At 43.0% G+C, this 17,740-nt stretch overlaps 2 protein-coding genes across 2 annotated transcripts; both read left to right on the top strand.

Moving 5' to 3' along the window:
- The first annotated feature begins 7,785 nt into the window (after window positions 1-7,785).
- LOC112885531 (MADS-box transcription factor 20-like) lies at window positions 7,786-12,099 on the top strand. Its single transcript, XM_025951133.1, has 9 exons — window positions 7,786-7,855; window positions 8,034-8,220; window positions 10,650-10,734; window positions 10,818-10,882; window positions 11,171-11,270; window positions 11,358-11,399; window positions 11,560-11,598; window positions 11,811-11,908; window positions 11,985-12,099. The coding sequence occupies exons 1-9, from the start codon at window positions 7,786-7,788 to the stop codon at window positions 12,097-12,099; spliced, it is 801 nt and encodes a 266-aa protein (XP_025806918.1).
- Window positions 12,100-15,251: 3,152 nt separating this feature from the next.
- Window positions 15,252-17,717, top strand: LOC112886411. Its single transcript, XM_025952310.1, has 3 exons — window positions 15,252-15,609; window positions 15,713-15,780; window positions 17,153-17,717. The coding sequence occupies exons 1-3, from the start codon at window positions 15,261-15,263 to the stop codon at window positions 17,468-17,470; spliced, it is 735 nt and encodes a 244-aa protein (XP_025808095.1). The 5' UTR covers window positions 15,252-15,260; the 3' UTR covers window positions 17,471-17,717.
- Window positions 17,718-17,740: the final 23 nt, after the last annotated feature.

Below are 17,740 nucleotides of genomic sequence, written 5' to 3'. Positions count from 1 at the left end.
TTTGTTTACTAAAATTGTCCTGAGTTCTGTCCAACTTCAGAAACTTCTCACCTTTCTGTAGTGGTGAGGTGATAGATAAGTTACTATGCAGATGTTGAGCTGCAGTAGATGAGTTCTTTCAATGTCTAAAATGCACTTTAATGCTAGTATGCATTACTTGTTGAACTTTTATGCCAGTATGTTTATCAAGTAATTCGCCATTCAGTGATTTGACAGATTTATTGAACTTTAATGCTAGTATGCATCACTTGTTGAACTCCCATTTGACAGATTTATTTAACTTTCATGCCACTATGCATCACTTGTTGAACTCCCATTTGACAAATTTACAGATTTATTGAACTTTCATGTTAGTATGCATCATTTGTCGAACTCCCATTTGACAGATTTATTGAGCATTCATGCTAGTATGCATCACCATTCAGTTATTTACATTTCTCCATTTATTTTCTCGCAACTTGGGTGCCTTTAGCCTAACTTGATAGGCTAGTCCATCCTTGATATGATTTGCTCTAGGTTGCAGAACTCGTTGTGGGTTGGCATAAACACCGGATAAACCTTAATAATTGACGTCTAGATAGGTATGTTTAGGTTTATTTTGACTCTCAGAGCAAGCTTTAGTGAATGCCAAGAAATAGTTATTAGTTGTCCTAGCTAATTCGCCCCCTCCCCTCATTAGGCTCGGTCCTACCAGTTCTTTGCCTTCATTAATAGGCTTTGTGATTAGTGTTAAAATCATCCTTCTCGACTGTCGTTTAAGGTTGTCTTTTCATGGTTAAAATAATTGAGTCAACTCCGTAATAACTAATAAGGGATGGTTGGGTGCAAAGTCCATCTTCCATCCATAACAGTAAGTTCATGTATACTGTATCATAAATCATGGATATGCTATATGGTCATTGGTTTTGTTTAGAGCCTAACAAACTTTGGTTGTCAAACTCACGGTACCCGTTATTTTAGAGCAATTTCAGCGGATTACTCATCTTCCATATTCAATATATTTTCTCTCTCCACCAATAATATCATATATATTTTCTCTCTCCAATAACACCTCTTATATTTTTGTAGCCAGTGCTGCAGCAAATTACTCGATGGATAAGGTAGAAGAAAAGAACTCCCTAAGAGAGAGGTGTGTTTTGGCGATCGCTAAAAATATTTTTGGTATTGGAAATGGAATTCTAATCTGCTGGATCACTAAAAAGATAGTTTTTTTTTTGTATTAAAGAGGATGAATAATCAGCCGGAGATGCTCTTGGAGGGGAGAATCATCCCTAATCCGTCAGCTCGTCATATCTTTGTTATGGGCCCCAAAATTGATGCGGCAAACAAAACGTTTCGCTGCCCCTCTCTCCCCTATTGCCATGATACCAGTGTAATAAGCGGCATGTGGCCTTGTCAGCGGTGGCGGAACGTGGAGCCAGAGCAAGTAGGGGCTAATTGAGCTTACTCTTGTAGATTTCTGCTTGTGGACATGAGCCGAACAAGCACATACATAGACTTGCAGTGGAGCAGCGCATGAAGGAAGTAGGGGCCGATGCCCAGTTTCGCCTCCACTACGGTCCGCCCTTGCTTCTCAGTGCAGCAGTGTTGGCAAGCTAGCAGGACAGTTCATTGCGGACGCTATCTTAGCGTATGGTCTCGCATGACGACGTTCGGATCGGTACAATAATGGTGGCCCACACCTAAGGTGGGGGTGTGTGGTTTGGGTTTCTCAGCGAAAGGCCTACTCGATTCCTTGTCAATGCCGACAATGGTGACGCTGAAAGCGTCACGTCCTTTTTTTCAGAAGGTATTGTTGTGAGGCTCTCTGTCAGACCCGGAGCCACGGGACTGTGTACATAACGTAGTTTAAAGAGGTTTAAGAGATTAAATCCGTCTTATCTCTTATTTATCTCGTTTATCTCTTATTTATCCCATTTAAATAGGAGATAAAGCTAACCGATACAGAAGAAATCCACTCGAGATATGTTCTGGTACGATTCCTTGGCTGGTGTTGGTTAGGATCCTTGTAACCCTGACCTCCCGGATATATAAGTGAGGGCAGGGACCTCTCTCAAAACAAGATCTCCAGATCATTCTACACCCAAGAGAATACAAACTACCATACAGGACGTAGGGTATTACGCACCTCGCGGCCCGAACCTATCTAAATCTTGTGTTCCTTGCACCTTCGAGTTCTTGATCTCGGCGTCCCCTCACCTAAACTTACCACCTTGGGCATATCCCTTGGTGGGCAGCCGGTAAAACACGACAGCTGGCACGTCAGGTAGGGGAGCGCATCGAAGATCCACCGGCGAACTCGATGGCATCTTTCCAGTTCACCAGAAGGCCGTGCTGGCGCCCACCGTGGGGCACCTCGACTTCGCGAGGATGATTGGCGGCCCGCCGATGACTACTTCGACTACTCGCCTCGACTTGATTTGTTAATTTCACTTGTTGCTTGTGCTAGCTCATTTCTAAGGTTCATCTCCATCGATATTTTGAGAAGGTTTGAGCTGTAAGTATGTAGTGAAATAGCTTAGAAACAACACACCCTTGTATGATAATTTATCCATCTACTTTTGGTTGTGGTTTCCATAGGCGTGTTGTGAAATTTTTGTTATTTTTGGAGACTCCGCGGATTTCTACGGAAACTTCGCAAGTTCTGGAGGTTCCGGACAAATCTCCGGAGTTTCTGTAAATTACTAATTCTGCTGCAAGTTTCTGTTGCAAATTTTTATGTAAAAATTTCAGAACCGCCTATTCACCCCCTCTGAACGACATCAAAGGTCCTTTCAGCTTTCGACTTTGCTATGGAGCTTGCGGTGGTCGTTCTAGTTGTTGATGCAGAGGTGGTTTGTTGGTGGCTGGTTGTTGACTGAGTTTGCCACTGTAGGACGTTTGTGGTGTTGGTAGTTTTCCTTTTATTTTATTTTGTTGTTGTGTTATGTCTTGTATTTTCCTTCTCTATCAATACGTAGACCAACAGTTAACTTGTCGGATCTCACTACAGGAAAATAGTATAATTTCGTCGGCCAGAAGCCGACGAAAATAGCTATTTTCGTCGGTCAACCGACGAAATTAGCCCAACGAAATAAAATAGACGAAAATAGGAGTTTTTTCATCGGCTGCCGACGAAAATAATTGTATTTTCGTCGGCCTATTCGGCCGACGAAAATATGGACGTATTTTTATCGGCCCAGGTGGCTGACGAAAAAAATATCGCCATTTTCGTCGGCTTAATGGCCGACGAAAATACGACAAGTATTTTCATCGGCCATGTCTTATTTTCGTCGGCCACCTGGCCGACGAAAATACTAGATCCTGCTTAAAAAAAACAGCTGCATATAATAACCCACCCATCTTTTGTATGACACATCTTTTTCAATCAACTCTGAACGCAAAATCCATGTAACCCACCCATAATCTTGTTCCAAAGTTGCAAATACATTGAACACTAAAATTGTGATGCTACCTACATTCCACAAAGAGCAACAAAAAATATTTTCTTCCCCTCCACCAGAAAGGTTCCTTAGCAAAATTCAGGCCTGCAGCAGCAGCTACAAATATCTTGAATTATTCAAACTTTGAAAAGTTACTTTAAGAAAACATTTGTCAAGAAACAAGTAAACAAAAAATGCCCGAAAATAGAATACATGAAAGAGGATTCATATTAACATGTTGTTTCTTAGACCTCAGATTTTAGCAACCAAGAAACAAATTAGATCCTATAGCATTAGCTGAGTCACTAAAAGTAACTTTTGCAGAAATGGTTACTTGAATGTATAAGCATATTTAATTGTTGGCATTACTTGTTCTGAATATTGGATCCAAGTAGGGCAGAATTCATGCAACTCATTGTGCTGACATACATTCAATCTTATATGAATACACCATCAGTCACACATAAATTTTTGGTACTGATGGGGTCCTCAAAAACAAGCACAGCTTCCATGTGATGTATTATTGAAACCTACTGAAAGTATTTTTGACACAAATAAAAACATATTGCTTTCATATTCTGCTTTCAATATTGGTATTAACAAGAGTTTTTTATTTAAAAAAATAGCATAATGACATCAGTGTTGAGTTGATTAAAGAATACTCCAGTACCATTCAGTGGGATGCAAATACCAAGGACCAAATAACATGATATTGTGGAAACATTCGAATCAAGACAAAGAAACAGATAAAAGGAGGGCCTGGAGTGGAAGGCAGAATCCAGCAATCTTCATATCTTAAGTTTAACAGTGAGAGCTTGTGATCATGGATTATAGTCCTTTTTCTTTCTAGTTTATCTTACACCATCTCATTAGTAAGAAAAGTGCAAAGTGGATGTGACAGCTAAGAAGCTAACACTAAAACCCTAGATCAGCCATGTCAACATATTATGGTATGTGATCTCGTACATTGTTAAGTTCAGAAATATAAGGTAAACATATAGAGCAAGACTTTCAGCATCCATAAAGAATGTGAGCAGTAAAGCAACCAAAAGGTACAAATAGCATAGGAAAGTACCTGTAAACAACTCCAATATTTGGACTCAACGCTTGAATCTTTTGCATCTACAAGTTTGCATTTGGTATTTTATTAGTGCTCGTGCCAGAAAAACAAATGATGCTATTTGACTGAGAGGACGTCATAGATAACGATGATGTTACACATACAGATATTTCATCCACTAAAATAGATGGCAGTTTCTTCTCAGTGGCAATAACAACTCCATTAGCAGCTGTAACATGACATGTATCAGAATAAATAATCAAGAGAAAAAGTAGTAAAATGGTTATGGCCTGCCAGAGTAATATCTGAAAGCGCACATACTATACAATTAATTCATAATAATGTAATAGCTGAATATGCCAGTAGCACTTATGTTGGTAATACATGAAAATAGTTGTTTCATTAGCAGTTTGAGTTTGGACACATATCGATAATGAGTGAAAGATTCAAAGATCCATTTATCAAACTTACACCCAGAAGGCCAGAACAGAGCTGCTGAGTAGCAGCAAATTAAAGATACCATCAGTATGATTAATATGAAGTAAAGCAAAAATAAATGAAGAAAGGAACCAAAAAAAATCCAATATGCGAGCGGTGGGGGCAGAGGGGCTGCGGCGGGGGCCGCGGGTCGGCCGCGCGGGGCGGCGGCGGGGGCCGCGGCGTGGGGGTGGCGGCGGCGGCGGGGGGGGGGGGGGGGGGGGGGGGCTCTGGCGCGGGGGAGAGAACACGCAAGTGTGAGCCCGGCCTAGAATAAGATCCGATCGAACGACGCTTTTAGGGTTCCTCTATTTATATTTTCATCGGCCAAGGACTGGCCGACGAAAATAGTCTTTGTATTTCGTCGGTCAGGGTCTAGCCGACGAAAATATGGACCATTTTTCGTCGGCCTTTGACTAGCCGACGAAAATAAATTCTAATTTCATCGGCCTGTGTTGACCGACGAAATAAACTATTTATTTTCATCGGCTTGATTTTAGCGGACGAAATTACATCTGGCCGACGAAATTGAGCTGTTTTGATGTAGTGTCTGTCAAGAAAACAATAAGCCTTTGCCACGTCTTTGTTGTGCACCTCCATCCCCACACACCAACACACACAACAACAACAATAAATTGGCGAGGGAAAAAATAAGACAATTTAGTTTCCTGATATGAACATTATAAGAAAGGCGGAGCAAACATTCATAAAAGTAGCGCTCAGCATCATTTCTTACATGAACAACAACAAAAAAAAACCTATGTCGTCCCTAAGCTAGCTCCCTGCAGCAAAATTTGGCCAACAGATTTACAGTACCTGGGTGCTAACCGGCATTGCACTTGCCCTGCTGCGAGTACTTGTGCAACAGGAGATTAGGTGCCATACTAGCCGTAAAACGGAGCTGAGATTGGCAGATCGTCACATGCATGAAAATTGTGCAGATCCGTTTTCTTGCTCCAAAGACCTTATCACTCATCTATGCGGAATATTTCGGAGACGGAGAAAGGCTGGCTCCTGCCATACAGCAGAGCAGGCGGCTCAGGATTCAGACGGATGCAGATACAGATGTAGCAACACCACAACGCCCATAGAGGATACCTCAGGTTCTGAACTACCAATGCATTTCCAGGGCCTGTTTAGATCGGCGCTTAAAGGCAAAATTTTTTGCGTTTACAGCGTTTTTGTCTTTGGACCGTTTAGTTCCCAGCGTAAAAACGCAAAAAAACCGTAACCGCAAAGATGCTAAAAGAATCTTGCTAATTTGAAGTACTAAATGAAGTTTATTTACAAAACTTTTTGCATGGATGAGCTGTAAATCGCGAGACGAATCTAATAAGCCTGCTTAATCCATGATTTGCAACAGTGATGCTACAGTAACCATCCGCTAATTATTGCTTAATCATGGATTAATTAGCATCATTAGATTCGTCTCGTGATTTACAACCCATCCATGCAAAAAGTTTTGTAAATAGACTTCATTTAGTACTTCAAATTAGCAAAATTTCTTTGCAAAAATTTTTTTTGCCTTTAAGGCCTCAAAACTAAACAGGCTCTTTACATATCTAAACGGATCGGCGCATTTTTTTGGCATTTGGGACCTGTAAACGCAAAATTTTTTTGCGACGGAATCTTGCCAATTTGAAGTACTAAATGAAGTCTATTTACAAAACTTTTTGCACAGATGTGCTGTAAGTCGCGAGACGAATCTAATGATGCTAATTAATCCATGATTAAGCAATAATTAGCGGATGGTTACTGTAGCATCACTGTTGCAAAACATGGATTAAGTAGGCTCATTAGATTCGTCTCGCGATTTACAGCCCATCCATGCAAAAAGTTTTGTAAATAGACTTCATTTAGTACTTCAAATTGGTAAGATTCCTTCGAAAATTTTACGTTTACGGCATTTTTGTGTTTACGGTTTTTTTGCGTTTACAGCCACCATTTTACATTTACACATTTTTGCGTTTACATGGGATCTAAATAGGCCCCCAATTTCTTCGGGTTTGTACTTTGATTCTGAACAAATTTCATCCATAAATCCACACGATTTGATTTGATAGGATTCTGAATAAACTGAAAAGGATCACCTATATATCCCATGTCCCATCCATAGTCACAAAGTTTCGGGATTAACAGGATCGAGGAACGGGATACGATCCTTATGAGAGGTCTTTAGAAGGTGGGGACGAAATTGAGCCCGCGTTTCCGAAACGTGATCGGCCTTTCCGGATCGAGAAACAGTACCTTCGATCCTAATTTCTCGATTTCTGTGACTATGGTCCCATCCCACGCACATTGCATTTGGGCAGACAAGAAAAGAGGAACCCCAGCCCTGTTTAGTTCCCACCCCGTAAATAAAAAAGCTGTGAATCCATATTTTGCAAAACTTTTTTGCAAGGATGGGCTGTAAATCGCGAGACGAATCTAATGAGTCTACTTAATCCATATTTTGCAACATTAATGCTACAGTAACCATCCGCTAATTATTACTTAATCATGAATTAATTAGCATCATTAGATTCGTCTCGCGATTTACAACCCATCTGTGTAAAAAGTTTTGTAAATAGACTTTATTTAGTACTTCAAATTGCTAAGATTCCATCGAAAAAAAATTTTGCGTTTACGCTAGCAGGAACTAAACAGACCCTTAGATTGCAAAACTTTCTAACCACGCGCACTCCGTCCGTTGCTGCATGCTCACGGTCACGGATCCCTCCTTTCAGCAGAGACGCCGGGGAATCTGTCTGTTGCTCCGGTGGGCCCCGGCGGCCGGGCTATACGGCCTCGTTACGGCCGCCGGCCACTCGCGCCGCGCCGTACGGGATGGCGCCCACCGCGGCAGGCGCCGCGGCCAACCGCCGGTTGACAGCGGCGGCCGCGCATGCAGCTGCCCGTCAGCCGACCCCGCTGCTACAAATAGCACCAATGCAAGGCTATAGCTCTAGCTAGCCAGCTTTGTCTGTCTGAGCTGCCACCATTCGTCCGGCGGCCGTTCGTCGATCGATCGGCGGCTGGGCAGAGCCAGAGCGAGCGGCTCGCCGGCCGGCCGGAGATGGGGCGCGGGCGCGGGCGCGGGCGCGGGAAGGTGGAGGTGTGGCGGATCGAGAACAGCGTGAGCCGGCAGGTGACGTTCTCGAAGCGGCGGCGCGGGCTGGCGAAGAAGGCGCGCGAGCTCGCCGTGCTCTGCGACGCCGACGTCGCGCTGCTCGTCTTCTCCGACAAGGGCAGGCTCCACGACTTCGCCGCGCACGACGGCAGGTAATGACTAATAACTACGAGCCGCCGCCGACGGCCGACGACGTCTGCATGCATGGCCGCCGCCATCATCGATCGATGCCTTTTTTCTCTTCTGGTATATATATACGAATCTGGCTAGCTAGCTAGTGCTAGTAGGGAACGATAGATAGATCACTCGCAAATTTGGAGGCACCTGGTACGCACTATCTTTGGAAGTATAGTACAGCCCTGTACGGCACTGTGCTGCCACCGCGTGTACTCTACACCAGTCACTGCACTCTCACTCACCTCTGCACACACACATCACACACACCAGCTTCAGGTCCAAAAAAAAGCATTGCAAATTAAAAAGCTGCTGGGCTAGTTCGGACGAGGAAAGGTCTACGTTGCTGTGACACCGAGATTCCATGGAGGGAAAAGGCTGGATGTCCTTCTTCATAGAACGTGGCATACAGTAGCCAAACAGACATCTTCTAAATCCTGGCCACTTTTACTACGGTTCTCTAGCCCAGACCGTACCAATTCCACAAGATATCTCATTTAGTTAATCTATAAACAGGGACGTATAGTAGGTTACTACGTTGTGCTGGTTAAATGCTTCTAAATGTACTTTGCTGTGTTTCCTCAAAGTTACTAAATAAAGATCGCAGCAGCCTTCTTGAGAATAGGTAAGATTTGGGTGAAGGTAGATGGCCAGGAATAGTTTAAGGGTGCGTTTGGTTCAGTTGTGAACTGTCAAAAAGCTGCTGTCAGATGTCTGCTGTGAGAAAAACTGCTGTGAGATGCCTGCTGTGAAAAAGCTGAAAGTCGTTTGGTTCAAACTGCTGTGAGTCGTCGACCGTGAAAAAATTATATATTATCTTTATGCAAATTGACAGTATACAATATTTCTTTGTGTTGACCAAATTCTTTTTCCTTTAAATCTTTATTTTTATATATATGAAAATATTTGGAGTTAACTTTTTTATTCTTTTTTATTTTTATTTTCCTATATATGAAAATCTTTGTTTTCTTATATATAAAAAAATTGAAAGGGTATATATGTGACCAATAGTAGGTGTATAGTTTTCACAAATTTAGGAAAGCTGCAAAAGCAGGATACAACCTGCTTTCAAATTTGTACTACAGAAAAGCTGAACCTTTTTTGCTCAGCTTCTGCTTTCTGAAAGCAGAAACATGTTCAAAAAGCTAAACCAAACGCAGCCTAAAGCTTCGTAAACGCTGCCCGTATATACCGTGGCTAGCCATTTCCGTTTAATCATCTGTATATCTTGTTTGATGATAGTTCAACCTGCTTAAATAATAACTTATTACCTAGAATAAATAGTGAGCGATAGGCAACCGACTATTTAGTGTTTAGAGTAAAACTGCTCGGAAGCTCACTATAAATGCACAATACGTCTTTTTACATAGTCCCTCCCGTAAGACCTACCTTTAGGCCACAGTACCCCTGTGGTGCTTAGATAAAACGGTGTTTGTCCGTGCACCACACGCTTATAAGACTTATAAGGTGGATACCATGTTTAACTTTTTGCTCTGTGTCTAAGGCGTGCGGTTGAGCCTATTCAAACACCAGTTTACACTATTGAAGAGATTTATTTTTCTTTGCATGATGTGCTTCGTGAAGTTAGGGCATTATCTCATTTAAGCACTTATACCTAAACATCTTGTATTGTATACTAGCTATTTGCTTATGTACATCACGTTTTACATGCATGCCCTTAATTAAGGTTTAACCAATAACAGTAAATAGTAGGCCCTAATGGTTTTGTTTCATTGCATATGAATGAGCTGTGGCAACTGACAACACTGACCTATGTGTGTCTAACTAAAGCTGTCTCTGGAGTCCAGCAGAACAGTGGCACCCGCTACCTGAAATTACTGAGTTGGATGTCACTGAGCTGCAAGGACAGCCTCATCTTGTTCTGAAATCTGAACTGTACTGGATTTCAATGATCTACTGTGTTCTGCCTTATTGTACCTACCACTGAAACTGACAAAATCAATGTATCTTCATACCTCAAAAGCAAAAAAAAAAACACAAATGCAATTTGCAAACGTATTGCCTATGTGGATCACTTCACTCAACCCTTGACTGACCGAGTTATTGGATGTGATTGGCTTGTACTCTTACATGCACTACTCCCTCTGTCCCTCATCCATGTATTATTCTGTCTATGGTTTTTGGGACAGTGTTTTCTCTGCATGCAGATGACATGTAGTTTTTATGCTAAACTCCAGTCGGTTGGCGAAACCATTTTCACATCGTATTGGCATTTACATAACTCAATTGGCAGATAGTTCATCATACTGTCTATTGTCTCCTTTCTAAAGATACCTTAATAATAATAGGATGACAAATAATAAGGGTACGAAGTTGGAACCAAATTATATAGTAGAGTGATATATTAAATATTAACGACCATTTTCCCAATTTCTTCTTTCAATAGCATGGAGCGAATCCTTGACCGATATGAGAGGTATTTACTATGTGAAGGTGGGGATGTGATGGAAGACCGCCCTGAAGAAACGCAGGTAGGAAGTTAAGCTGGAACCTGGGTTCGGATTTGTGCGTTGTGCCCTTGCTCTTACTAACCACGCACACTTACCATTTGCAGGGCAACATGAGCTATGATCACATCAAGTTGAGGTCCAAAATTGAGGCTCTGCAGAAGAGCCAAAGGTAACAAACTAACAATGCAAGCTGCAAATAGTTAATGACCAAAATGACTGTTAAACAGAAGCTTGATTTGGCTGCATCAAATTAGCCAAACATAGCCTCAGAGAAACTCCTGTTCACCTGGCATGTCCCATGCATATATATATATATATATACATATATATATATATACATATATATATATATATATACATATATATATATATATATATATATATATATATATATATATATATAATGATACATGAAGCATTGGTCGGCCCTTATCTTCTCACACTTCCAATGGCTCAGGAATCTGATGGGGGAGCAACTTGAGTCCCTGACATTCAGAGAGGTGCAGCAGCTTGAGCACCAGATAGACAGCGCTCTGAGGAGCATCAGATCCAGGAAGGTACAGGTCACATGCACGCTGAATGTACATGCATGTCTAGTACTCACACGTCAGTGCTCGCGGTGACTTTTTGGTACCAACTTTCAGGACCACGTCTTGCTCAACTCGATCGAGGAGCTCCGAAAGAAGGCAAATGCCAAATAAAGCAGTCACCATTTTCATCGTTCGAAGAAAACATTTTTATTTTTAAAAAATGGAATGCTAATCGATTTTGATTCTTCAAATTCTTGAATGTTTGTGTTAGCTTTTTTTGTGAGATGTGAGAGTAATCAAAATTCCCTTCTTGCAGGAAAGGTTTCTGATGGAACAAAATACTCTTCTTGAGAAGGTACATCTTCTTATTACACCTATGGAACAATAAGCGTCCTTGCCTCCTTGGTATTGTAGCACATAATTTTCGGTATTCTTTATATGTACTTCTGAAATAACTGATGCATTCTAATCTCTTCGCGTTTTGGGAAAATGGAAGTCGTCTCCGATGGATGTTGAGCTCTGTTACAACTGATCTGACATGGTGTGCTTCTGTGTTCATATGAGAAGGAGAAGGCTGCATTATTGGATCCATCCCTGCACGCCAAGAACAGCCCAGCTTCCTCTACATCAGCAGAAGGCGCCGCCGTTCCCAACCTGAACATCTGGTGAGCAACATGTTCTTTGTTCACTTCCTTCAACTGGAAAAGGAAAAAAATGAAAATCTGTCCCGGTAAACCGCAGTGCCGCCGACTCCGACGACGAGCCAGCACCACCGCCGGCGGCGCCACATGGAGCGGCGACCGGTTTGCCGTGGTGGCTGCTCCGTCCGCCTGCCTCTGGCCAACGCGGCGGCTAGAAGGAGCGCGTACTGAACTGCATGCAGGTGCTCATCAGATGATGCATTGCTCTAGTCTCTGTCAGACTGTCACTTTCTTGGTTCGTGATGAGCTTGCTTCAGAGTTCGCACAGGAGGGGTGGATTAGTTAGTGATCTATCCTTTCTTGTTGCTAGATTCCAATCTTTCTGAAATCTGAACATCTATCTGGTCTCTTGTTTGCTGTAGTTCCTGTCCGCAAATAATCGAGGTCGCGCGCCACCTCGAAACAGAGCATCGCAAAGGTCTTCTGTCCCTCGTTGCCTCACGATTCCTTGGTTATGGGGGTTCTGTGTAAACAAAAATTCAAATTAAAAAAAATCCCTAATTTCCAAATCAACTGTTCAAATTAAATTCCGATTGCATCATTGTGTTTCTAACGACGAGATCTTCAAAACAAAATTACACTTAACTACATTCGAACGAAACTTAAGATGGAACAATTTTACTGTGAAGATAAAATTATTCCAGCTTAAAAGTTACTTAAATATAGTCAACTGGGATTCTATTTTAAAGATTTCATCGTAAAAAATTTAATGGTGCAATCTGTATTTAATTTAAACATTCCAGTTGAAAATTACGGATTTATTTGCTTCAAATCTTTCTTCCTTTTACAAGGGGGCTTCAAATCTTTCTTTTGTATACATCTCCTTGGGACGTGCACGTCGGCCGGCCTACAGTATTCTTCCTGCGCTGCCGGTCACGCGCGTTGCTTGGAACAGCACGCCCGTTTCTGTCTGTCTGCCTGTAACATACTGTGCTGCTTGCTGTCTGTCATTTGGGCTGTTGTTTTCGCGAGCTCTGTCTGCTGCTGGCCCAGCCTGACAACACCTCTCACTAATTAACAACCAGGCCCAGAGAGGGTCCAGGATGCCTTCCGTATATGGGCTGAAATTGGTGTGCGTATGGGCTAACATCGGAGGATGAATTCGAGCTGGGCTAGCTGGGCCAGGGAGCTCTGCTTTCATCCTCTTATCCATGCTGATGCCCATAAAAAAAAAGATGCGGCCCTTCCTAAAGAGAAGGAACAATTATAGCACATAATTGTATATGTAGATCTTTAAACAAAATTCTCTGGCAATGTTATTTGCAGTTCACAATAATATGTTATAATGATAACATAAAAGCGTCAAGATTTAATTTAAACCATGAACCAAACAATGGGTTAAATTTTAGAGTTTTAGACTAGTCCTAGTTGTGATGTGGTGAGCTATATTATTGCTGCTGCCTTCTCTTGTCAGCACTCTAGTCACTGAAATCATTTGGCAGATCTTGACCAAAACTGATAGGCTGATGCTGACATTTGGCACGGTAGCAATAAATGCGAGCAAACGTTTGCTAAGTTATTAGGAAAAATAATGCTACAATAGTCCCTTTCCTAAAAAAGAAGTGCTGCAATAGTCCTCTTCCTTTTCCAAATTTTCATGAATAGAAAAAAGGACTTTAGAAAAAAATTATTCTCTTGGATATTTTGTGAAGAGAAAACAAATCCCAAGGAAAACAGGCATTCATGAATAAAGCTTTTAGAAAGACTTCTACCACATCATGACCTTTGCCTCCCTATTTCATGCTAAAGCTGCCATAATGTTGGGATTCAAATACCAGCAGCTTCTAGTGGCACATCTGAGCCTTACATGAAAAGTGCCATCACGATGCAGCTACCTAAGGCTCAGATGTCTTTCTATCACAGCAATCACCAGTTCGCCACACATGGTGCTATCATGAGTGCACATACCCAGATCTGTGCTGGCCTTGCCCGTGACTCAACACAACAAGTGGAATGTATACACACACATATGTAATGCTGGCTAATATACACAGATGGCCATGAGTCAGGTAAGGGCAAACATTTGTCAAGACATGCCTGCATTTTTGTCAACCATATCATGCTACAATGTCAGGCTTTATGGCCAAAACAGCAGGCTAGGATAAGATAAGGATTTCTTGCTTAGGTCCATGGGCCATGATGATTGATTGGCAGAATGTTCTAAATTAATTATGCACCTTCTAGTTCCTCTTTCTTGGATCACACTACTGTCAACCAAGTGCAATGATATGTTTTATCTAGGGATCACAAAAGAATTATATCATCACAGACAGGAGATGTTTGAAAATTCGAAGCTAAATATTTTCTGATGGTAACTCTATTTATTATGTAATGAAAATAGAGAGTAATAAACTGCAATATCTGAGTTAGCACATGTGACTGCTTATCAAGAGGGTGTTTGGATCCAAGTGCTACAGTCCAAAAGTGCTAAATTTTAGCACTACCTCATCCAAACATGAGTGCTAATAGGATGGGCTAAACTTTAGCCAAAACTCAAAAACTTTAGGATATGAGTTTCTAATAGGTGCTAAAGTTTAGCACTCAACTTTAACCCATCCAAACATATCTTAAGAGCATCTCTAGTAGATTACTCATCCCTCTCCCTAATACTGAAAAACTATCCTTTTGATAATGGGAGGTGCTCCAGCAGATTACCAATTCCATTGCCAATACCAAAATATTATATTTTCGGTGATCGCAAAACACACCTTCCTCTTGCTCAAATGTAGAGAATTACTCTCTCCACCCTATCCATTGAGTAATCTGTTGTAGCACTAACTACCAAAAATATAAAAAATATTATTAGTGAGGAAGAGAGAAAATATATCGAGTACGAGAGATGAGTAGTCTGCTGGAGATGTTGTACCAACGGATCCATCTGTTAGTTCAACTTTGATTGAGTGAAGGATCCAAAACTACATTCATTCGACAGAAGCCACCACTCATCCTAGTTGCCTCCTTATAGTTGTCCTGTATTAGTTCCATCCTAAACCTAGCTGTCTAATTTAAAAGTTATTAAGAGTTAACCAGAAAGGTAAAAATCCACAGAAGAAGGGAAAAAAGGCGCCAGTTTAGGTGGCCGCCGGCCGACCTACCAAAACCACCCCCGTGTGCATGGGACAAGCACAAACGACGTATCACCGCGTGCGTTTTTACGGTTTTACCCTTAGTACTCCGCCGGTGGGACCCACATGCCAGCCAGTGCTGATTGCTCTGACGGCATCACGGCCTCACTTCATCACACAAAACTCTGCCGCTTCACTCCACTCTCCGCCACTTCACTAGCTCGCCCGGCCGTGCCACGCACACATCCTCTATGGCCAGGCCGCTGCGTTCCTTCTGCCTCCACCGGATCAGGTCCGGCAGCGGCGGCGCCGCGCCCACCGCCGCGCCGCCGTCGATATGCGGCGCCAAGGAGGCCGGTTCTAGCGACGGTTGCGGCGAGAGCAACTCGCTGAAGGGAGAGGAGGACGAGGAGGCGAAGAAGAAGGGCGGCAGTGAGGCTGTCGCCGTCGTCGTGGGAAGGAAAGTGATGGTGGCGGCGGACGGCGGCAGCGAGGAGGCCAGGACGGCGCTGCACTGGGCGCTCTCGCACGCCGTCCGGCCCTGCGACACGCTCGTCCTGCTCGACGTCGTCAAGGGAGCAGGCGGCAACAGCAAGAACCGTGCGTAAGCTTGCAGAACTGACGAACTCGTCGCGGCGATCACGAACTTGAATTGTGAGTAAGATTGTTTTTTTTCCTTGTTTGGTGGATCATCTCAAATTAGGACGCGATCCAAGAGGGTGTCAGCACCTGGAGGCGATGAGGAGCATCTGCCAGGCCAAGAGACCAGAGGTATCTGCAATCACATATAAAGCATTCAGCTTTGCATTATTTATATCGTTATAATTTCTCTTTTTGTTGGTGATATACTGGTTGTAGGTCCAAGTAGCACTTAGCAAGTACGATTACATATAAACACAAAGCTGAAGTTGCTGGTGACTTTTCTAGTGCTGGTTCTGGCTAATTTTGGTTGCTAAGTGGTACTTTTTTTGGGCTCAACTTAATCTCAGATTGGTTGGTCTTCTGGGTCTATTGAAGTAAACTTTGTATCTAGTATGGTGTACATAATTAAGAAAACATTTTCACAATCTATAGAACAAGCTAGTACGATGTAAGGGAGGAACACTAATTGCAACATCAATTTCCTCCCTCTACTGCTAACCAATCGCAGCATCAAGATTAAGATTGGCGTTGATGATGTTGCCAAGCCAGAACTGCCGTGCATTTAGTGCCACAGTGACGGTCTATAAAAGAGAGTCCTTGATCTGATGCCATCCATGCATAGCTCTTTACTATACCCGGTCCTCCTAAATAATTGACTTCCTTTGGGCTGGTACAGCAAGCATCTGCTGAACACACCATCTCCTGCTATGTGCTCTTTGGTGCAAGCAACAGAATCAATGAATGCGCAATAGAAGGATTCAATAGTTCATCATTTCAAAGGAAAGAAGATTCCATTGTGCATATAACCCTACAATAAAAGAGACGAATCTATTAAGCCTAATTAATCCATCATTAGTATATGTTTACTGTAGCAAAATATTGTTAAATTATGAACTAATTAGGCTTAATAGATTCATCTCATGAATTAACCTCCATCTGTGCAATTAGTTTTATAATTATTATGTATTTAGTACTCCTAATTAGTGTCCAAACGTACGACATAATATGAACTAAAGTCTAGAACGGGCCCTAAATCTTGCAGGACAGCATGTCCACCAAACAAGGCATTCTACACGAAAACAGTAGCAAATTGAAAAGGAGGGCCCATTTACTGTCAGATCAAAGGGAAAATATGCCCGGCAGCACAGAGCTGCGATTGCAAGCAAAGATCGCAACTGACAGCGGGGTGGGGGACTGGGGGCATGTGGCTGAGCATTATCAGAGGGTACAAGCATGTCCCCGGCAGACAGGATCATGGCCCTCCATTCCCAGCTTTGACCATGATTGCCTCTTGTTGTTGGGCACATGCCCGTGCAAAGTTTCAGGACAAGCTCCCCCAAGTCACTAATGACAAGCCTCACCTATGCTCGAACTTGTTGCAAGAGGGGAAAAAAAACAATTTGCCAAATCTTTTAAAAAGATTCAGACTGTTGTTACATTGTGAGAAAATTCATCATGTTTCAGTTTGCTATTTTGTTCTTTTTTTGTTGGGTTCTACCAGGTGCGCGTGGAGCTTTCCCTGGCGGAGGGGAAGGACCGGGGCCCCGCGATCGTGGAGGCGGCGAGGAAGCAGGGCGTGTCGCTGCTCGTCGTCGGCCAGAAGAAGCGGTCCGTCACGTGGCGGCTGCTGTCGATGTGGATGGCCGGCGTCAAGGGCGCGGCCGGGGGCGGTGGCGGCGGAGGCGGAGGCGCAAGCGCCGCCGACTACTGCGTGCAGCACGCGGCGTGCATGGCGCTCGCCGTCCGGCGGAAGAGCCGGCGAGGCGGCGGCTACCTCATCACCACCAGGAGGCAGAGGGATTTCTGGCTCCTGGCCTGAGGTCCTGTGGAGTCTGGAGAGCTTAGTAGGAGTTGCTTTCAATTCAGGTGTGACTAAAGTAGTAGGTGGTATAGACAAGGGGAAGGTGCTGAAGCTTATAGATAGGGGAATAATGCAGTAGATTGGTGATGCTGTCTGGAGTTGGCTTGATGGCTTGGTTTTGCTTGTTGCTGGATTGCCGATCTTGATCTTACATGGAACTGTGGAAGGGGACATTGGATTGTTGATGGTTTGGATTTCGCAACAATGGATCGAAAGTTTATGGAATCA

Source organism: Panicum hallii, chromosome 3 (genome assembly GCF_002211085.1).
Source record: "Panicum hallii strain FIL2 chromosome 3, PHallii_v3.1, whole genome shotgun sequence".
NCBI lineage: Eukaryota > Viridiplantae > Streptophyta > Magnoliopsida > Poales > Poaceae > Panicum > Panicum hallii.
This window is presented reverse-complemented; position numbering and strand designations above follow the sequence as displayed.